Genomic DNA, 22,505 nt, shown 5'->3' on the forward strand with positions numbered 1-22,505 from the left:
CGCCTGAGGCGCTTTTTTGTTTTCTTTTCTTTTCCCTCCCCTGTCCCCAGCCCATTTCCCCCTCTGGACCCCTCAGCCCATCCCAGGGGACCGTAGCCAGGCCAGGCTGGAGGTGTTTGGGTGCAGCTCCTGTCACCACTGCTGTCCCCATCCTTGCTCCCGTGGCACAGCCCTTCCCACCCACCAGACCCTGGCTCCCCTTGCCCTGTGGCTACTGCTGAGGCCTCTCAGGTGTCACTGGTGAGGAGCCCTTTGCTCTGCTCTGCTCCCCACCCTGAGCTCCTGCAGAGGGGCAGGGTTGGCCTGGATGGTCCTTCCTGGCTCCTGCTGCAGCCTGGGGGGTTCAGTTGCTGCTCTCTCTGTTTTTTCCCTTGTCCTGCTGATCCTCCACAGACAGGGAGTGTGTTTGGGGCTTAGGGAAGATCCACCTGTCAGAGTGCTCTGACCCTTCTCTGTGCTCAGCCCAGCCTGGGTGTGCCAGAGCTGCAGTTCCTGCTCTGCCTTAACCCCAGCCCAGCCTCACCCCCTGGCTTTAGGCTGTGTCCCAGGTCTGATCCCAACAGGAGCTTTCCAGTGTGTGATGCTGCTGGGATCACATTCACAGCATGGATTAGGAGCTGGTTCCTCTCTCCCACAGCAAAATGCTGTCACACCTGTCACCCCTGAGCTCAGCTGCTCCATCCTGCTTCAGGGCAGCTGGACATGAGGGCAGCACAGCAGGGAAGGGCACAGCTCTCCCTCAGCACATCCCAGATGTTTGTGAGCAGCCTGGAGAAGCTCTTGCTGGGGGGGTGGGAAGGTGACACTTGTGTGTCACCTCGATGTCCCTGCTTTTCCTGGGTGTCCCCCCTGGTGTGTGGGAGCAGGGATGGTCCAGCAGCAGCTCCTGGGCTCATTCCCAAGGTCCAAGCCCCTCCTGCACCACATTTTGGGGTCTCTCCAAACTCCTCCCCAGGTTTTTCCATCAGCACTGACACTTCCCCATGGGAAGGGGAGGGAAGGAGCAGCCAGTCCCCAGCAGAGCCCATGGTTTGTGCCTTCACCAGCAGCACAACACAGACCAAGGAATCTTCTCCTATGGTTTTTCCCCCTTTCCATTCCCTTTTTGCTTTAACATCAGATCCCCAAAACACAGCACATGTCACAGGCTCCTTAAAAATGCCATGGGAGATCCTGCAAGGCCCTGGAAGGATTCTGTGCCCTGCAGAAGTGGAAATGTGCCAGCTCCAGCATTCCAGGGGCCCTCAGCAGCTCCTGCACGGCTTTAATTGCTCCCTCATTAGCAGGGGCTCGTTAGCAGCAGTGCCATGGTCAGGTACAGCCCAGGCCCGGGGCAGCTCTGCAGTGGTGTGGGCATGCACTGCACTTTATCCAGGCACAGGCACTGCTCAGAGCCCTCAGGCTTCCCAAAATCCACAGGGAAATTCCAGAGGGAGCCTGGGGGAGCAGGGGGGGGATGGGAAGTGTTGCCATTGCCCAGTGGGGTGGGGATGCTCAGTGTGGGAGCCCAGGCTGGAATTCTGCTTTCCCTTGCTGTGTTTGATTGGAGGCCAGCTGAGATCAGGGATCAGCAGAGCAAATCCAACTGTTCTTCCTCCAGGCTCTGGCCTTTCTCCCAAGCTGGTTTTTTGTTGGGAGGATCCCCCTGTCCATTGTGCTGTGTCCCTGTGGGATCTCTCTGGGTGTCATGGGATGAATTCCCCCTTGCTGAGTGTCCCTAAAGGGGAAGGATGGGGGGTGAAGAGGTGAAAAGGCTCCTAAAGGGAGATAGCTGGGCAGCAGCAGCCTTGGGAGGGATGGAATCCTGTGAGGAAATGAAATGCCAGCAGGAACACCTTCCCCACCCACAGCACTGTGCTGCCCTCCCAATCCTGCCGAGTTCCCAAATCAGCCCAAACATCACCTGGAGTGCAGGGCTGGAATTCACAGCCCTGAGCCACAGGACCTGAGCTCTCCACCAGGGAGGAGAGGGGCTTTTCCAGAGAGCTCCACCCGTGCCACCACCCCAGACATCCTTCCCTGCTCCCACCCATCGTTCTCCCGGGATTTTTGGGGCATCCCAGGCTCACCCCGAAGCTCAGGTTTGGTTGTGTGATCCATCCCAGCCCCTGGGGCAGCCCTGAGGAGCTGGGAGGGGCTCTTGGCAGCTGCACCTTTTCCCCCCTGCAGAATTTCTGCTGCTTCCCCCGGGCACGGAGCGAGGCCTTTCCCACTGTAAATAGGACTGAGGTGCCACGGCCCCCGCCCTCCCCTTGTGCCCGCGGTGCCCTGAGCACCAGGATTTCAAATCCAACAGGAACTGAGAGACAAGGAACACTCCTTCGACACGAGCACAATGTTGAGTTTTTTGTAAAAGGTTCCAATAAATGGAGAGTTTAACTTGGGAGCGTCTCGGTGCCTCTTTGCTGGGGCGGGGCTGCTCCGGGGACACCCCAAACCCAAAAACCCCCGGGATCCTGTTCCCCGGGGCAGGCGAGCTGCTGGGGAATGCTGCAGACTCCTCGTGGATGGCAGTGCCTGGAGCCAAACCCAGCGAGTCCGTGGTGAGCTCACGGAGAGCCCAGGGAGGGGAGGGACAGCCCAGCCCCGTTCTGGGTGTTTGTCAATGAAAGCAGCAAAACCTGCCCAACCCTGCCCGGGCATCCAGAGCCAGGATCCTCTGGGGACAGTTCCTGTGGCATTGCTGGCTCGGGATGCTCCTGGTCCCTCTCCTGTGCAGGAGGCTGAGGTTGGTAAGCAGATCCCCAGCTTCAATCCTGCAGGCAGGAGCAGAGGGGAGGGGAAAGCTGGCTAGTGGCTGGCTAGAAAAGTGTTACCTTCCAGCCAGTCATCAAAAATGAAAGGAAAAACAAACCTAGACATTAATACAGGCAGGCAAAGGCAGGCTGGAAGCACAAAAGCAGATCTGAGTTCCACCTGACTAAATAGGACAAGCTGTGGGTAAGACCAAACACAGAAAAAGTACAGCAACAAAAAAAGGCAAAGGAAATGAAGGATAAAACATTCCAAGCCCACAAAAGAGAGGAGCAGGGAGGAGAACTCTCTCAGGCTGAATGGCCAGGAGAGAAGAGACACCAGAGTGAGGTGGGGATGTTTTTAAGGAGAAAATAAAGGCTGCACTGAGCTCTGCTGATGGAAATCAGGGGGATTTATCTGCACTGGTTCTGCCTTTGTGTGAGGGAAGTTGGTAGAAGCTGGGAAAGAGCAGTTTTGGTGGAATGTCAAAAGGTGAGGTCCAACTCCCAGAGAGACTCCAGGCAATTCTGCAGTGAGCTGGGAGCTGGGGCAGGGCTGAGCAGCAGAAGCAGGAGCCATGGGATCCTCTCCACCATGGGATCCCCTCCATGCTGGGCTGGGAATTCCCCAGGATTTCCTGCATGTGGCTGGATTTCCTCTCTTCCTCCTGCAGCCTTTTGTTTTTTGTCCTCCTGAGCAGCTGCTTCCTCTGTGGTCACTTTTTACCTCTGTTGTCACTTTCCAGCTCTGTGTTTCCTCCCCTTGCTGCTGCTCCCACTGGAATTGTGTCTTTTCCCTTCTGCCCTGGAGTAAGGCTTGGCTTTGTTTCCAGGAGAGGTTTCAGGGAAACCCCAAAGATTTGACTCCTGGAGGGAGCAGGTGGATGCTCAGCCTCCCAAATGCCAGTGTGATCTCTCCCCAAACACTGCAGGGAGGCACTGGCAGGAAGGGCACAGAATTCCTCCTGCAGGATGCCAGCCTGGCAGCAGCAGTGGGATGCTGGTTTGGGATCTGCCTCCCAAATGAGCCCAGCAGCACCTTGGGCATGGAATCAGCTGGAGCTGATTATCTCTTGAGGCTTTTCCTGAGGTAAAAATCTCTTGATCAATATTTTTTCCTGCTGTGTTTGGTGAGGGGAGGCACAGCTCTGGTTCCATTTCCCTGTGTTAGGGTTTGTACCCTGGGATGAGAAACAGAGGTGATAAATCCTGTTAATAATTCATTCCCTGCTCCCAGGAGGAGGGCAGGGTGAAGAGCTTTCCACTCCACTCCTCTGCACTGCCAAGTGCCCTTGATTTTCCCTTTTGGATGATGCACTCCTTGATAAAAAGCAATTTCACTGGGATTGCTCCTGTTCTGCCCAGCAGTGTCACAAAAACCACTAGGTGAGGATGGATCCTTCAGAGAGGACCTGATCCTTCATGGTCTTCAAGGGATGGGGTAACAATCCCTGGATCCCTGAGGGATTGGGGTCACAGTCCCTGGATCCATGAGGGATTGGGGTCACAGTCCCTGGATCCCTGAGGGATTGGGGTCACAGTTCAGGGATCCCTGAGGGATTGGGGTCACAGTCCCTGGATCCTTGAGGGATTGGGGTCACAGTCCCTGGATCCTTGAGGGATTGGGGTCACAGTCACAACTAACCTGCTCCAGCTCTTTTCTTTGGGACTCCCATTAATGTACAGAAAAGAACAAACTCCTCTCCCCCCAGGAACAGCTGCTCCATAGAAACCATCCAAGAGCAGGAATCTGATTTTTACCTTTCCTCCCCACTATTCCTGTGGGAGCACAGGGCTGGGAAGTCACTGGCAATTAATCACTTGCCACACACCCCACTAATTGTGTTTAATGAGGGGAGCAGTGGAGAGAGGCTGGAGCAGCTCAGGGATCCAGGGAATGGGATGGTCACAGCACAAGGAACCTGCATGGGGGCCAAGGGATTTATTTTCCCTTCTGGAAGAAGGAGAGTGAAACCAGGAACCTTTGCTGCTCTTTGGCCATTAAATTGGGAATTTTGGATAAAGTCTGGATTGCATCCATGGTATTCCTCCCCTGGCAGCTCCCTGGGCTGCCACAGTTCCCTCTGCAGGACTGAGCCAGCACCAGGAAATGCTGTTTGTTTTTCTCTCTCTGTGCAGAAGGAACCAGCATTTCTTTTTCCAGTTTAATTAGGGTTTCTCATTAAAGAATTCCCCTCCCAGCATGTTTGTTTTTCCAGCAGGCACAACCTGGATATAACAAACCAATCCACTCTCAGCTGCTGGACTAATGGAACAATGAGAAGTTTTCCTGCTCAAAATGACAGGAAGAAAAATGTAAAAGCTTTTAAATTTTACTTTCTGCCTCTGAGGAGGGTGGGAAAGCCTTGGGAATGTGAAAAGGAAGCACTGGAGCAGAGGTAACCTGCAGAAAGATGAGTTTATTCCACAGCCCCTCTGGGTTAGGAATAATCCCTTTGGAGTTTCTTAAAGGGAAATTATCCCAGTTCTTTTACTCTGGTTAAGTGATGCTAAAGCAGGAATTAAACCCTGCTGAGGATTTAATTCTACACCTGTGGCACACACAGAATAAAGGTGAGGGTGCTGGGATCTGCACACCCAACCCAACAGAATTCCTTCAAGGCAATGAAATGGGATGTGGACACTGCAGTAACAAAAAAAAAAAAAAAAAAATTATTACAGAGCTGCTTCCACTGCCTCCACCTCCCCAAAGGGATGAACTGGAGGAGCAGCTTTATTTCCCAGAGGTGTCAGCACAAGGATGTGGAATGGACATGGAGAAGCTTTTATAAACCACAGGAAGTGCTCCCTCCTGGGCAGTCTCACTCTACTTTTTATTTTTTAACACCAAATAAATACAAAACAATCCAATAAAAAATGAACAGCAGGACATCTGAGAAATGGGTGGCCTTTAAAAGCAATATTATTGACTGAGGTGATTTGGGGAGGGAAAAGCCTCCCCAGGTCTGCAGTACAGATGGCTTTGGATAAATGACTCAGAATTCCACCCAGGATTTGGGATGGGGGGGCTGCAAGGACAAGTTTTTTGGAAGGTAGAAACAAGAGGCACTTAAATCTCAAAAGGTTTTTTATGAGCATTAGGAGTTTTCCTACTTTATGGACCTCCCTAAGTGTCTTCTGAGGTTTGGAGGAACCCAGGAGGAACCAGCTTTAGTGAGGGGCCTGGAGCTCCATGGACAGATCTGGATGAAACAGGTGAGGCTGCAGCACCAAGAAACACTCAAATTCCTAAAGGACAAAACATTTCCAAAGTGTCTCTGCTTGTGCAGGGAATGGCCAGGCTCTCCCCACCATTCTCCATGCCCACCAGACCCCCCTGCTCCATTTTTATTTGTACAATCTTTGCCTCAGCAGCTCTCCCCTCCTCATGCCTGAACACACAGGGAGGAGAGGCAGGGAATGGCATCTGGGGACTGGGAAGAAGCAGTAGAAAGAGCAAGGCCATTATTTCAATATTCCTCCAGAGTTCTGGCAGGTGAAGGACTGGGGCAGCCACTGCTGAGGGACACAGAGGAGCAGCAGCTCACCCTGATGGTGTAAATAAAACACTCCAGTTATTTACTCTGCACCTCCTATCTCCTGTAAGATTCTAAACTCCCAATTTTACACAACAGGAATCTCCTTCAAAGTATTCCAAAGCAAGTTAAAAATAAGATTTAAAAAATAGATATTAAAAATACTCCCTTGCTCCTCCATGAAGGGGAAGGTGGTTTCACAGAATTTTCTCTCTCCTTGGACAGCTCCAAGTTCTGCTGCTCCAGGCTCTCTCCTTGCAGAGCCTCCTGATGTCCATCAGCTAAAATTTCTGCAGGAATTTGAGCACCAGGTCCCTCAGTTTGACCCTCAGGGGCTCATCATTGTCACAGATGATGTGGGTGGAGTCCTCCTCCAGCTGGATCAGGGTCTCAGCCTCCTGCAGCAGCACAATGTGGCCCTTGGCTGTGTCCTCCACCTTCACATCACTGAAGCCATGCTGGATTTGGGGTGGGAGAGGGACAGAGAGGGAAATCAGCTCAGCTCAGAAAAACTGGGACAGAGCAGAGAGCAGGGCACAGGGGTGAGGGGGAATTTCATGGAATCACAGATTGGGTTGGGTTGAGAAGGGACCTTAAATCTCATCCAGTGCCACCCCCAGGGACACCTTCCACTGTCCCAGGTTGATCCAGCCTGGCCTTGGACACTTCCAGGGATCCAAGGGCAGCCACAACTTCTCTGGGAATTCTATTCCAGGGCCCCCCACCCTCATAGGGAACAATTCCTTCCCAATATCCCATCCATCCCTGCCTCTGGCAGTGGGAGCCATTCCCTGTGTCCTGTGCCTCCATCCCTTGTCCCCAGTCCCTCTCCAGCTCTCCTGGAGCCCCTTTAGGCACTGGAAGTCTGCAATCCTGCCCTTTTTCCTGTTAATTATCTCCAATTGTTTCCTGCAGGTGAGAACATGACTCCACAGAGCAGCAACCAAATGTGTGCAGCTCCCTCAGGAGGCTCCTCCAGCAGTGGAGACATTTCCAGGACCTGTTATTCACTTGGTCACCTTCTTACAAATCTTGTGTGTATTTAAATGCTTTTGAGGCTGTTTCAGCTCCTGAATCCAGAAATTCTGTGAGGCAAATCACCCACCCAAAATCTCTGCTTCCATGGGAAACAGGAGACCACTGACATGAGCCCCACAGAGCAGGACATGGCTCCAGAGGGAACAATTCCATCTCTTCTGAAGTGCAGGGACACCCTGGAGCACTTTGGGAACTCACTGGCCTTTCTCCATTTCAAGCTACACTAAAATGTTTCCCCTCTCTCTGCTCTCAAAGCAGCAGATCTGAGATGTGCAGAAATCTGCTGGAATCCCACCTGCCACTGAGGATTCCTCACCTTCTCCAGAGTCTGCACAAACTGGTCCACGGGGATGGAGCCACTCAGCAGTGGCTTTAGAGATTTGCATTCAGGCACATCATCACTCACCCTCTTCCTCTTCTTGCTGGCAGGAGGCTGGGGAGGTTTTGGAGGGAGCTGGTGGAGGAGAAGGAAAAAAAACAACAAAAAAAAAACCCCACAGTGAAGGATGCAAAATGTTGGGAAACAAGCAAATTCAGAGCAAGCAACTCAGGGAATGAGAATGTGGCTTAGCTCCAGCCATTTATGAAAACTCTGGCATTTGAAGCCAAGGTCTAAGTTTATTTGGAGAAGGGAGTAAATGAACAACAGCAGCCTCAGCCCAATTCCACTGCAGCACTTCAATGTTTCCAGGGAAGCAGCTTGGGAAGAGGAGGGCAGCCTGCCTGCTGTGCTGACAGAAATCCTCACCCAGCTTCACATCCCTGACATTCCCAGCCTGGGCTCCCTTCCCCAGGCTCCAGCTCTGCTGCCACTGTGGGCAGGGCTCAGTGAGGCCCTGCAGGCTCATGGCTCTGACAGAAAGAGGAGCAGGTCCCTGGGCATCACCTCCTCCTGCAGAGCACTCATGGCAGGAATTCCAGTGCCAGCTGCAGGGGTGGCAGGAAGGGAGGGGACAGGGATGCAGAGATGTACAACTGTGTTGTGTTGCTGTGGCCAGCAATGTGTGTTCTGTCCCCATCTGTTAAACCAGCTGGGGCAGTGCCCCTGATCTCCTGGCACATATTCTCTGCTAATGGGCCATCTTTAAACCAGCTGGGCAATCATCTTTATCTTCCCACAGCCCATCCTCCCTCCAGGAGATATCTCCTGTTCAAGGCCACTGAGTCCCAGGGCATGGCTGATAAAATTCCATCATCCCACTGAGAGATGCTCCAGCCAGGGCAGGAGCCAAGCCCAGAGAAAAACTGAGATTTGGAACACCAGAGCAGCCTTTCCACTGGATTCCAGAGGAAAACTGGACCTTTCCACATCATCCCTGCACCTTCAGAGGAAACTGCACCTTCTCCAGGAGCACTGCTCCAGCTGAGCCACATCTGCCCCTGCAGGAGGATGCAGCACCATGGAATGGGACTGTGCCACCACCCTGACTGACTGACTGTGCCAGCTTGGATTCTGACTCTGGCAGGGGTTGGGATTGTTCTGTGTAATACTGTATTTCTATTTTAATTTTCCTAGTAAGGAACTGTTATTCCTAATTCCCATATCCCTGAGAGCCCCTTAATTTCACAATTATAATAATTTGCAGGGAGGGGGTTTACATTCTCCATTTCAAAGAGAAGCTCCTGCCTTTATTGGCAGACACCTGTCCTTTAAACCAGGACAGCAACCTCCAGGGAAATTGAAGGCACATGGTCCCTTCCCAAATCTGATATGCCAGGTCATCTCTCTCCTCTAACCCTTTGTCCTGAGAGGTTGACTGATGCTGTTCCTGCCCACGGAAGACAGCAGGATGATCTGTAGCCTCTCTTCAGGAATTATCTCACTTCCCCTTTTATCTCAGCCAGGCACATGGCCAAGGAAAAGAGGGCAGAGAGATTTATTTGCATCCCACTCCTGCTCTGGGTGTAATTCCTCACACCCACAGCTGCCAGGGCAAAGCCTCTGCCCAGGGCTCTGCTCTGCTGGAAGGAGCTGCAGGAGGGGCTGCTGGCTCCAGGATGGCAGGAAAAGCCAGAGTAAGGATATTTTTCTGCCTTTCCCATTAGACTGTACCTGCAGCACATGCTTGTTGTCCTTAGTATGCAGCACAGCAGAAACTGTTGCCAAGGAAATACCAGGCTTGATCTCCAAGGGCACGAGGGAATCTGCAAGCTGAACCAAAGGAGATTTTGTTCAGCAAGTGATCAGCTCAAAACGTGCATGAACCCAGCTGTGAGATAAATTGGCAGTGTGGTATTTTTAAACATGGGCTAATGAACTGTAAACACAAAACCACTGATAGACTGAGAGCTCCTTGGACCTGCCCAGCCTCCTTCCAGCTCCCAAAATTATGGATTTCACACCATGAGCAGAGCAGCACAAGGTTTGCAGGAAGCAGGGCTGGTCTCAAAAACCATAATAAGCACAAAGAAACCTTGTGTGAAAAGACAATTGCTTCATTGATAATTTTAGTCAGTGAAACTCAGTCTAATCCAGCATTATTATGTCTGTTATGCTGATGGACAATGAAAAATCAAAGTGAATTTCCTTTCAGTTCCTGACTGCAGAATATCTGGAATAAGAAGGTTTTGTCCTTAAAACCCCAATGTTTTCAATCAACTCACTGTTGATTAGTTTGAAATTATTCCAACAATGCTGCACAAACCCCTTTCCACTGCCTTTTACATAATTCTTCCCTGAAAGACAAAATTTAGTTTTGGCCTGGAGTTTGGATCCAACACTGCTGGCAGTGCCTGGAGTGGGCAGTGGAAATTGGCCAGTTGGGAAGAACCTCTTCCAGCCACTTTTCCAAAGAAATTCTGCAGAAAACACAGCTCATTAATGGAAAAAATGATTCCCTTTCTCCCTCCAAGGGAATTCAGGGTTACCCAGGATGCCCAATCCTTTTGCCATGAAAGCACTGGGAGGGTTTTTCTGTTGGCTTCAATGGTGGCAAAGCTCTTTTAATAAGTTCTGAAAATGTCACCTGTCCCTGTTAAAGCTGCAGGAACATTTTGAGAGCAGCTCCTTGGAATAAAGCAGTTGGTGTGTTGGAAAAACACAGGCTGCATTAAAGATCCCTAAATTCTGTCTGTATTCAGCTGTGGTGAATCCTAGAAATCCAAATTTGACAGTGCAATTCAGCTCACTGTTACTCTAGGACTCTGTTGGAGATCTTTAAACAGGCAATTTGAATATAGCCTTTATGGTTTGTTGTTGAAGGCAAAGAGAATGAAAATATAATGACAATCACAGCTTCAGAGTTCTCTAAAATAGAAGCACTTGCAGCAGTGAGTTCTGCTGCATTCCCAGTGGTTGAGGGCACTTTCCATTCCAACCACCCTCCTCAGGAGGATGGATACAAACCAGGCTCTGATGAAGAGCAAAGTGACAAATCCTGTGAACAGCAAGATCCTTAAAGAACAGGGAGTGGCTTCTCCTGCCTGCCAAGGAAGTATTTTGCTATTAACATTTCTGCAGGTTTTAAGCAGGCTAAACAGCAACACTTGGATTATTTACAGTCAGAAAGACAGTAGGACAGGCATTCATTTTTATTTCCTCCCCAGCTCACAGCCCTCTCCATGTGGCAGCCAATCCTTTCATTACAGAAACTCAGTGACCCAAACCAAAAAGGTCATTTAATCACATCCAGTAATTCACCCACCAAGGCCAGGCAGCACTGCTCCACTCCTTTCAACTGACCTCCTGCACACACAAATCACAGAACTCCTCCAAAAAGCTGCATTAAAGAAACCCTTTTCACACAGGCAGCAAGTCTTGTCTGAACTCCAAGCTATGGCAACTCCACTGTTTGCCCTCACAAGTGGTTTCAAACTTTAATTCTCCTGGCAGCCAGGAAGCTGTGTCTCATTTCAAGGTTGAATTTGTCCAGCTTGCAGAGGCTGGCTCTTGTTGTGCCTTTGTGTGTGAGATTGAAAAGCCCCCCACCATGCAGGAATAAATGAATCTTCCTTCCAGTCATTATCCAGAGCCCAATGTCACACACTGGCTCCAGGAAAGCCACCAAAGCAGGGACACTGAGATCTAAAATCACATTAATCAGTGCCCTGCCCATGGATGAGCACTTGGGCTGCCTTAGGATAAATCTGGGGGGGACGTGTGCACTATTTCAGATTTTAGCTTGGGATGTTCTCTGCCTGTGATCAGAGCTGTCTGCCCATGCTAAACCAGAGGAAAGATATTTTTTACCATTAATCTTTCCTGTAGGGTTGCATTTTCCACCCCAAAAGGGGATTTGACACACACTCTGTGAGCACAAACACTGCTGTTGGCCAAGCTACAGCTGTTAATAAAGAACAACATGGGTTAGGTCAGTCTTAAGACTCTCCTAAAGGCTTCAATGGGGACAATTCTCTCCAGGTTTAAGTGGTCTTCAGTCACCAGCCAAAAATCCTCTTGCTGCCTGAACAACCACTGAGGATTGGACCTGAAACTCCACAGTAAAAATAAAATGAGGCTGAATAATCAGTGAATAAAATCAGGGCAGGACCAGACTTTCAGCACACATGGTCTTGTCCTCTGGAGGATTCTCCCAAGGACAGACATGCTGGATGCACAACAGCATTTTAACATCCCAGCTGCAGTAATTTCTTCTTAGAATTTTGGGACATCTCCCCAAACTCCTCCTTTTTCCCTTTTTATTTCTGGCTTCCACTGGAGAGGGTGCAGGAAAGATCCCCAGCAGGGAGAGGCAAAGTTTGGGCTGAGTGAGGTGAGCTGGATGTGGAGAAGAAGCAGGAGCACAGCAAACTGCCCAGCAGTTAAAATCCCCTCAACTTCCAGCACCTGAAATCACTGATGTGCACATTACATTAGAGCATGGGTATTTAGAAAGTGTGCCAGCTGGATTTTTACATCATTAAATGTGTTTTTCAGACTTTCAAACTGCATAAATGTGGGATCTCTGCACTAAAGGTGGGATCAAACCAGAGAAGCACAAACCCCAAACTGGATTTCTCTGGCAATCTTGAGGTGGGAAAAGCACTGAAGATATTCCCAGGCAGCTCCTGGGCTGCTGCTGCAATTTTCATTAATGACCTCAGCACAGAACCAGGAGTGCCCAGAAGGTCCCACAGAGGTTTGTAGGGCACCTTTAACAGAAAACAAAACCAGGCTATGAGAGAGGAAAAACTCAGAGACCTCAAGAACTGGAGTGAGAAAGCCAAGATGAAATTCAATAGTACAAAATGAAGGCTCAGGATGGGGCTAACACTAAGAATTTCTGCTGTGGGCTGGCAGCTGCTGCAAAGGACAGAGGTGAGGGGTTCAGGTTTATTAGTCCATCCCAGGAGAGTCACAAATGTGACATGGCCATGAAATGCAAGCCCAGAAAGTATCAGGTAATTCTTTCTGAAATGAGCCATCACTCTTATATTGGGCCAGGCAAGATTTCATCTGAGCTACTTGTAAATTGTGGGTAATTTCAGTTCAAGTAAGAAATTCTGAAGGGTAGATTAGGGCAGGAGGAGCTGTCTTGTAAGGAAAAACTAAATATCTTGGCTTGTTTTAGCCTGGCAAAAAAAAGAAAGCCAAAGGGAGAATTTGATTATTCTACATAAACACCACAGGGAAAATACCAACAAAAAGGAAAATGTATTTATGCTCAAACATGATGTTAGGAATAAATGTGTACAGGCCAGCAGTGACTATGTGTAGGCTGGAAATTAGGATGTTTCTAGAGACAGTGGGGACTTGAACAGCATCTATTGGGAGCAGCAGGGGAAAAATGTCTCTGCAATTTGAAATCTTACAGGTTTTTAAGGCACATTATAAACACTGTTGGTAACTGCAGCTGGGTTCTGGCCACATAAGCCCTGAGGGCACTTCTATTTCTAGGTGGGATGATGGAATTCAGCTTTGGAGCTTGCTGGGTATGAAGCAATTCCCACTCAGATCCCAGCCCCTGAATAGGATGGAATTTATATGGGACAAAAAAAAAAAAAAAAAAGCCCTGGCAATTATTAGAGAAGCCTAAGGATTTTAAGATCTGCCTGAGTTGAGATAAAACCCTGGAGATCACACCTGCAGAGGTTTTTATAGGAACTACCCCACACAAAATCCAGTTTCTGGGTGCAGGAAAGCATCTTTAATAACACAAAAATTGCTTCAAGGCTGTGCAGTAACCTTTTCACAAGCAGGGAGGATCTGTAGTCAGTATTGTAAGAATTAAAACCATGGTCTTTGCCATGTCACTGAAATTTGGATGGTGGTGTCAGGAGAGAAGGATAATTTCTCTCAACTCTTACTTCCTTGCCTCCTCTTAGCCCTTAATTTTTAAAGGAATTTAGTTACTAATTAATTAATTAAGTGCCAGGAGTTCTGATGGCCAGGCCCTTGTAAGCAGACACAAAAGGAGTTTCCAACAGATCCAGTTTTGTGGGGTTTTTTTGCTAAACCATGTGCAGGAATTCTGCAACTGTCAGATCCTTCAGAGGGACAAAAAATGTGGGGTGAAGGGGGAATTAAAATTAAAAATATGCCTGTGGATTTGTGACCAGCAGGCCCAGGGAACAAGGCACAGGAATGCTGCAGGCAGGATGGAAATTGGGGAATTTTGCTAATGAGACCTAAAGGAACAAAGGATTTCCCACCAGAGAACATCCCAGAAATGCAGGGCATCTGTAGAATCATTAGTGGGTGATCTGAGTCAGGTCTTGTTGGGCTTTCAGCCTCACATTTGACACAATCCAAGGGTTTGAATTCAGCTGCTAACCCCAATTTCACAGAGCTGTCACTCCCTGGGGGTCTCCCACAGCTCTCTCTGGAGCAGATTTTAAACTCTCATTAGCTTCAGTGGATAAAGAATCCTACCATGAATACCTAAAGATTTTGCAATTATCACTTGCAATTATCTTGGTTTTGGGCTTCCACAGAGCCAATGTCCAGTGATGAAATAAAAGAAGCAGGAGGTACAATCTGCAGTTTGGAGCAATTAATTAAAGCTCTTCTTTTCCATGGGCATGTTCCACATGCAGCTGCTGGATCAGATCAGCAGGAGGAATCTCATCCTTATCCCCAAACCTTGTCCCCAAAGCAGAAGGAATCTCATCCTTATCCCCAAACCTTGTCCCCAAAGCAGAAGGAATCTCATCCTTATCCCCAAACCTTGTCCCCAAAGCAGAAGGACACCAACCAACCACCAGGGAATAATCCTGGGTGGGATTCTCAGCACCAGAACTCACTCCAACCACTCAGCACTAACTCTAGTCACTGGCTTTTTGCCAATCCTGTGCCAAAAAAGCAGTTTAAGGAGTATTTAAGGAGTGTAATGAAGGAGATTTATGGCTCTTTAATGAAGCTCTTCCCCAGGAGCCTGGGAGCAGGCAGGGAACAGTTGTTTGAGGAACTTACAAAAGGATGGTGGAAAACAGAACCAGCAGAAGCAGAAATGAGGCTTGGATTTGAATGAAAAATGACAGGTAGGGGAAGCAAGGACATGAAATATCTTCAAAGTAAAGGCAGTAAAGCTTGCAGATGCAAGAGATGAGTCATTTGAAAGACATAAAAATGGCATAAATCAAAATATTCAAAATACAGTAACCATTTTCTGGGTCAGAATGTCAAGTCAGGATGGGATGTTGTTGTTGAAGCTGACTGGGAAGAGAGAGCTGAGTGGCTGGCTAGAAAAGTGTTACCTTCCAGCCAGTCATCAAAAATGAAAGGAAAAACAAACCTAGACATTAATACAGGCAGGCAAAGGCAGGCTGGAAGCACAAAAGCAGATCTGAGTTCCACCTGACTAAATAGGACAAGCTGTGGGTAAGACCAAACACAGAAAAAGTACAGCAACAAAAAAAGGCAAAGGAAATGAAGGATAAAACATTCCAAGCCCACAAAAGAGAGGAGCAGGGAGGAGAACTCTCTCAGGCTGAATGGCCAGGAGAGAAGAGACACCAGAGTGAGGTGGGGATGTTTTTAAGGAGAAAATAAAGGCTGCACTGAGCTCTGCTGATGGAAATCAGGGGGATTTATCTGCACTGGTTCTGCCTTTGTGTGAGGGAAGTTGGTAGAAGCTGGGAAAGAGCAGTTTTGGTGGAATGTCAAAAGGTGAGGTCCAACTCCCAGAGAGACTCCAGGCAATTCTGCAGTGAGCTGGGAGCTGGGGCAGGGCTGAGCAGCAGAAGCAAACAGGTTGTATTTCATTTAATCAGGTTGTATTTCATTTAAACAGGTTTTTCATTTACTTTTTGTGAGTCTACAGTACCTTGAACCCAGGGGGAATAGTCAGGGAAAAAGGAACACAGAGGTCAAAGATTGGATAGTGTGGGGTCACCAAAGTGAGCTGAGGCTGGGAAAAAGGACAGAATTCAAAATTCCTTAGTCCCTGAAACACAGAAAGAAGCTGGAAATGTCAGGTAAAAGTAAAAGGAGTCCAGATGAAAGCTCCATAATTATAATGACTGTTTTCCTCATTCTTCTCTGCTGTATTTTCTGGTCCTTTCTTGGTGTCAGGCTGTGCCTTGTACCCTGCACTCTCCTGGCTGGGCTGTGTCCTGAGGAACTGGCAAATGGAGTATTTGAAAAGCTCAGAGCCCCCACTGAAGTGTCTGCACTGAGTGATCCACACCATTGTTCAGCTGTAATTAAACTGCAGGCACTTTATTTGCTCAGACACTACTGTTTAATTTTATCTGTTTGCTCCAGAAGGTGTTTTCCATTTCCCATCTTTCTCCTGTGAGCAGACAATTCCTAACCAATTTCCAGGAAGCAGTCTTTTTTATTATTTAATTTTTTTTTAAAAAAAGTGAAAGGCAGATGCTGAGAAGAAATTATTTAAAGTGTAAAGGTTTGCACAATCCCTGGGAGAGCAATTCCAGCCTGATGCCTTGGGACTGCTAAAAACTCTCTCTAAACAAAGGCTGCTGAGTGTAAATCTCATTATCACACAACAGGCCTGCCTGACCTGCCTTTGCTCCTGGGTGAAGTGATTGAAATATAGACAAGGTCCAGCAGTAAAAGTAAATTTCCATTAGCCTGACAGGCCAGGATCTGCATCACTGCAAGTTTTGGGAGGGAAATTTCACTCTGCCACAGCATCAGCCTGCAGTGAGTGGAGCCATGCTGAGCCAACCCTTTGGTTTTCAAAAGCTGGAAGAATGCAGGCAGAACTCTGAGCTGGGAAAGGGACTGGGGATGTCAGGAGAGGGCCCTGATCAGGATTTCATTGCAGCAGCCATTCTTTTATGACACTTTCAGGTTTACCTCACACACAAATCCCAGCCCTGCAGCATGGGTAGCAATAACTGCTTTGTTCAGGGTGGATTTCATCATTCCATTTCAGGCTAACATGGTTTTGACAAATAAGAAGCCATTGCAAGGTTTCTAGGAGCTGTAAAATGCCCTTTTCAATTGCCACTTGAGCCTGCACAGAACCCCAGGGCTGGTGGGAGCCCAAATTAAACCAATGCCCTTTCCTTGCTGTACAGAAATTCCTATATTCAGGAACCCTAAACTACTGAAAAGGGAACATTAAGCAGCAAATACTCCCACACCAGGGAGCCCCATCCATCATGTCTGAAATCTGTCTTGCACAACCCACTCAGCAGAAGCTGCATCCATTTTTTACCAGGACCATTTAATTCCCTTCAAAAGAAGGAGCAAGATCCTGTTTTGGAGGATGATTTGCACATTTGGAGCTGGGGAATGGCATCCTGTTAACAGTCCTGAAGCACAGCCTTGCTCTCAGGAGTCTTTTCAGCAGCATCACTACAGACCAAGCAGCTTTTGCAAGTTGAGAAGAGCAGCTTTGGAACCAGGGAAATCCCAGAATGGTTTGGGTTGGGAGGAAACTTAAAACTCATCACCTTCCACTATTCCAGGGTGGGACAGTGGAGTCCAGCCTGACCTTGGGCACTGCCAGGGATCCAGGGGCAGCCACAGCTGCTCTGGGCACCCTGGGAAGAATTTGTCCCCAATATCCCATCCATCCCTGCCCTCTGGCAGTTTGAAGCCATTCCCTGTGTCCTGTCCCTCCATCTCTTGTCCCCAGTCACTCTCCAGCTCTCCTGGAGTTCCCTTCAGGTGCTGAAATATCTCAGGCTGAACAATCAGAATCCTTGCATATGGACAATCACAAGATATTTCTCCTCCCTGAGTATGAACAGCTCTGAAATTAGGACTCCTGTGTGAATATAATAGGATGTTATTTGTTAGGAGAGGAGAATAAAAAGCCATTTCTGTCCTTTTTTCAGATTTCTGCTGGATCTCTCCAAGTGAAAGGGAATGCAATAGAAAGCAGGTTGCTTTTCCCAGGTTGGTGAATGTCACATTCCCTCCCTCCCAGCAGCTTTGGGAAGTGCAGGGAGGGCTGGAATCCCTTCAGAGGCTGACACAAGGCTCTCATAAAAAGGCACAGTTCCATCCCAGAGTTTAGGTGGAAACCCAAAGCTTCAGTGGAATTTGAATAATCAGTGAGCCCCAGGCTGGCTCCCTGCACTCTGAACTCAGGATTGGTTTCATGTTGGTGAATTGAACATTTCACCAATCTTATATTTAATGGGATCCAATAAAGATGCAAATTTCCCAAACAATTAAATATACATGCCAAGATGGAGCTGCAGCCAAGCATATTTTGTAATTAAAGCCCTCTCCTTGTCTCCAAGCAGTGGGCTGGGCAGGCTGCTCACAGAAATGGTGTGAAATGGTGGCAGTGGGTGTTGTGGGCTGGCTCAGGGATCTGTTATGTGGGTCCCAGTTCTACACTTCATATTTGGTTCAACTAAAGGCTGCTTCCTCCTTCTACACTCCAATGAAAAGTCACTCAATATTCCAGTTTCCAAAGGGCAGTAATGTCTGCTTGCAAAAAGCCACTGTCACCTTTGATCCAAGGACACATTTGTGCTGATTGGATTGTCAAAAAAAATATTTTAAGCTCGTGTCTGTCAGAAAATGGGTCACCCTTTGTATAATGGGTACCTTTGGATTTGACTTACAGGGTTAATAAATCATTAATAGATGTTGTGGGGGTAAGTAATCCACATTTTAGATGGCTACAAGCAATCCATTAACCTGCTGGGCTCCTGCAGCCTGAGGAATTAACCATTTATGGAAATTGTTGGAATACAAATGAGCTTTTTCACTGCTTCTTTACCTTGACTGAAAACTGATCCTTAATGGGAAGGGTATTTCTAGCAGCAGGTGAATTTGGGGAAGGAGAAAAACAACTCCTGGCTGTTAACTCCTAGATTCTCTGGATCTTTTCATGCTCCTGGGGCACTAATTCAAGCTGCTTTGCCTAAAACTTCCTCATATTGGAACTGAAGGTGACTGGCTGCTTCACTCATAGATCACTGTTTGTCTTGTGGGATGGGATTTTCTAGCAAAGGACAACTCACCTGAACACAGTTTTTGCTTGCTAATAATTACAGAATCATGGAGTGGTTTGGGTTGGAAGGAACCTTAAAGCTCATCCCACTCCAATCTTGACACCTTCCACTGTCCCAGGTTGCTCCAGCCTGGCCTTGGACACTTGCAGGGATCCAGAGGCAGCCACAGCATCTCTGGGAATTCCAGCCCAGCCCTTCCCCACCCTCCCAGCCAGGAATTCCTTCCCAAGATCCCACCTCAATCTCCCCTTTTCCAGTGTGAAGTCATTCCCTGTGCCCTGCCCCTCCATCCCTTGTCCCCAGTCCCTCTCCAGCTCTCCTGGAGCCCCTGTAGGTACTGGAAGGAATTCTAAGATCTCCTCTCCAGGCTGAACAGCTCTCTCAGCCAGCCAATGTTTTTTTTTTTTTTTTCAGTTCCCATTAGATAAGAGAGTGAAATTGTCACTTAAAAATGCTTCTTTCCTACCTCTCCAGTGGACAGAATGTGCTTCACATGATGAGAGTCAACAGTAAATCTCAGGCACAAGATTTAGAACAAATACCTTTAGTTCTGAGGCTGCACCTGCAGTCCTGAGGGCAGTCTTGGGTCCCTCATGATAAGGACATGGAGCAGCTGGAGCTTGTCCAGGGAAGGGAACAGAGCTGGAGAAGGGGCTGGAGCAGCAGGAGAGGCTGAGGGAGCTGGAAAGGGGCTCAGCTGGAGAAAAGGAGCCTCAGGGGAACCTTGTGGCTCTGCACAGCTCCTGACAGGAGGGGACAGCCAGGGGGGTCAGGCTCTGCTCCCAGGGAACAGAGATGAGAGGAAACAGCCTTGAGTAAACCAGAGGAGGTTTAGGTTGGATATTGGAAACAACTCCATGGAAAGGGATGTGGAGGAAGCAGCACTTGATACCAACCACAGCAGTGTGGAGCCAGCTGACTCCATAACCTCACAAACCTTTCCCAACCACACCAACCCTGTGATCCCCCCTCTCCCAGAGGCAGCAGGGCTGGAACTGGCTGTGGCAGCAGCCCTGCCCGTGGCCCTGGCCGCAGGGACTCACGTCGGGCATGATCTCGATCTTCTCGTAGCGGCGCCGGTAGGGCAGCGCCAGCACCTCGGCGCGGCGGTACGACATGGCCGGCGGCTGGCAGTCCACCATCAGGTCAGTGCGGTGGGACTGGGCAGGAGGGGGCTGCGTGTACTGCTCAGGGCACACCACGTGCAGGGGCTGCAAGAGAGCACAGGGGGACTCCCCATCAGCACCTGGGTTGGGGTGATGTGGACAGCAATGTGTGTTTTGTCACCATTTTATCACTGATCTCCTGGCACATATTCTCTGCTAATGGGCCATCTTTAAACCAGCTGGGCAATCATCTTTATCTTCCCACAGCCCATCCTCCCTCCAGCAGATATCTCCTGTTCATGGCCACTGAGTCCCAGGGCATGACTGATAAAATTCCATCATCCCACTGGGAGATGCTCCAGCCAGGGCAGGAGCCAAGCCTTTCCTACCCAGAGAAAAACTGAGATTTGGAACACCAGAGCAGCCTTTCCACTGCATTCCAGAGGAAAACTGGACCTTCCCACATCATCCCTGCACCTTCAGAGGAAACTGCACCTTCTCCAGGAGCACTGCTCCAGCTGAGCCACATCTGCCACTGCAGGAGGATGCAGCCACCATGGAATGGGACTGTGCCACCACCCTGACTGACTGACTGTGCCAGCTTGGATTCTGACTCTGGCAGGGTTTGGGATTGTTCTTTGTAATGCTGTATTTCTATTTTAATTTTCCTAGTAAAGAACTGTTATTCCTAATTCCCCTGTCTTTGTCTGAGAGTCCCTAATTTCAAAATAATAATAATAATTTGTAGGGAGGGGGTTTACATTCTCCATTTCAAAGAGAAGCTTCTGCCTTTATTGGCAGATACCTGTCCTTCAAACCAGGACAGCAACTCAGCACCTGCAATTTATGGTTTTAATCATCATTTTATACTTGCCACAAGGAGAGAAAAAATAAAAGTATTACACAGCCTTTCTCTCAAATCCTTGATAAACTCAAAGGAAGTGGCAACAGTGGTGGACACCATCCCAAGTGTGAACACGTAAAGCTGCAGAAATCTTGGCTGTCAATAATCAAGGCTACAAAAACAACTCCTGAGTTTTCCAGCTCCAGTTTTCCAGCAATATGTTAACAAAGCATAAACAGGCTGGTTGCCACTGCAGGGTTTAAGGAAGCCAAAGGAGAAGCCAGTGCAAGCTGCCCTGAAGGCAGCACAACACATCAGCAGTAACATGGAAGGGAATGTTTATCCAAGGCCAGGCAGTGGCAGTTCTACTGTTTCCTGGAAAGGCTGACCTGCAACACAGACTAGACAGAGCAAAAGGAATAAAATAGGAATTTATTGAAGTGCAAGAGCCTGGCAGGGGCTGTACCCAAATCAAATCCAAGATGGATCCCAGTCATGAGTTTTTACACTTTTTAAAGTTTTGGTTCATCTCCATATTGAGGTCAATTGTCCAATCACAGCCCCAGGCTATGAAGTCTCAGCCCCCTTCTTGCCCCCTTCCCTTGCCTTTGTTTCTGCTTTTTGGATACCAGTTCTCCTTTATTCTCTAGCTAGAAAGGAATTGTTTTGTCTAACTCCCCTGTGAAGAGAACTTACTAACACCTAACATGAAGTTTCAGAGTTACACACTAAGCAGCAAAGATTCTGAAAAATATAAAAGCTAAAATCCAAGGCATCACTATCAGTTTGCAGTGACAAGCCAGCTTGCAGAACAATGAGATGAAGTGATGCTAGGAGGTTTGGAAGAGTTTCAGAGTTCATAAAGATAGAATACAGGGAAAAACTCAGCCAGAAAAAAAATCTGGTTATTATTTTAATTACATTGTGAGTCAGAAAGCAAATTTTAGTAGAAACAAATGGGATGGGGCCACTAAAGCCCCAAAGAGTCAAGGGGAAACAGAAGATACTACAAGAATCCTCTTTTTCTCCTAAAGCAGAGCTCAATGCTGTGTCCTCTTCATGGAGATCTGGGTGTTGTCTCCATTTTTGTTTAATGCAACATTTGCTCCCAATTTATTTATTTAATTTCAGCTGAAACATAAGAAAAGGCAACAGAAAATTCATTACCTGGACTTCTTTGAGTAATTTAGACACCTGAATAAAGTTGAGTCTTGTGTCAATGGGACAGTAAACACATTTCATTGCCAAGGGCTGATAGGGAGCCAGGGCATCCAGGTAAGAGAAATCAGGTTCTGGAAAGAGAAATGGTGAAAACATTTAAAACCCATCAATACCAAAAACTGCCCAATTCCTCTGCAATTCCAGTTTAGTCAGAGCTGTTGCTCAGTGTTAATTCTTTTACAGATTTCTCATCCCTTCCTCCTTCCCCCACCCATTATTTTCAATTAATTTGATGAAAATTAAGCCCACAATTAGTCTTACCTTAATCAAGCAACAGAGCAATACTGTTTCATTTGAACACATTATTGCATGATTTTTAGAACAAATTTAATCAAGACAAAAACATCATCTCTTACTTTTAATCAGATCCTGTAAAGGAAGGCAAAATGTAGATATTTTGAGTCTTGTAAGGTAATCCAAATGACAAGCTGGTTTTCATTATGACAAAAATGCAGCATAAAGATGGTATCTTGATATATAAATATATATCTATTTATTCTTTTGAATCTAAGAGCCAGATTTAGACTGGTGGGAAACCAAGGGTTCTTTTATTACTGGATTAGAGGTTTGCCAGGGAAAAGTCAGGCACTGAATGGGCTTTTACTCCCACAGAGAGTAATAAAACACTGAAAATACTACAGAAAAAAAGATTATTTTTTTGGTGAATGACAAATGCAGATCTCAGGTGACACAGTGTAAG

General features: G+C 47.9%; 1 protein-coding gene across 1 annotated transcript in view; it reads right to left on the minus strand.

The window, feature by feature from the left end:
* Positions 1–5,550: 5,550 nt before the first annotated feature.
* The window catches only part of INTS9 (integrator complex subunit 9), a 59,095-nt gene continuing 42,140 nt past the window's right edge, over positions 5,551–22,505 (minus strand). Inside the window, exons 13-17 of the mRNA XM_079298197.1 lie at positions 21,752–21,876; positions 19,678–19,845; positions 9,363–9,461; positions 7,626–7,763; positions 5,551–6,729 (exon numbers count right to left, since the gene is read on the minus strand). Of these exons, the coding sequence (XP_079154323.1) occupies positions 6,553–6,729; positions 7,626–7,763; positions 9,363–9,461; positions 19,678–19,845; positions 21,752–21,876 (707 nt within the window). The 3' untranslated portion in view covers positions 5,551–6,552. The remainder of the gene's footprint in view (positions 6,730–7,625; positions 7,764–9,362; positions 9,462–19,677; positions 19,846–21,751; positions 21,877–22,505) is intronic.

This window comes from Erithacus rubecula (genome assembly GCF_903797595.1).
Source record: "Erithacus rubecula genome assembly, chromosome: 2".
Lineage (NCBI taxonomy): Eukaryota > Metazoa > Chordata > Aves > Passeriformes > Muscicapidae > Erithacus > Erithacus rubecula.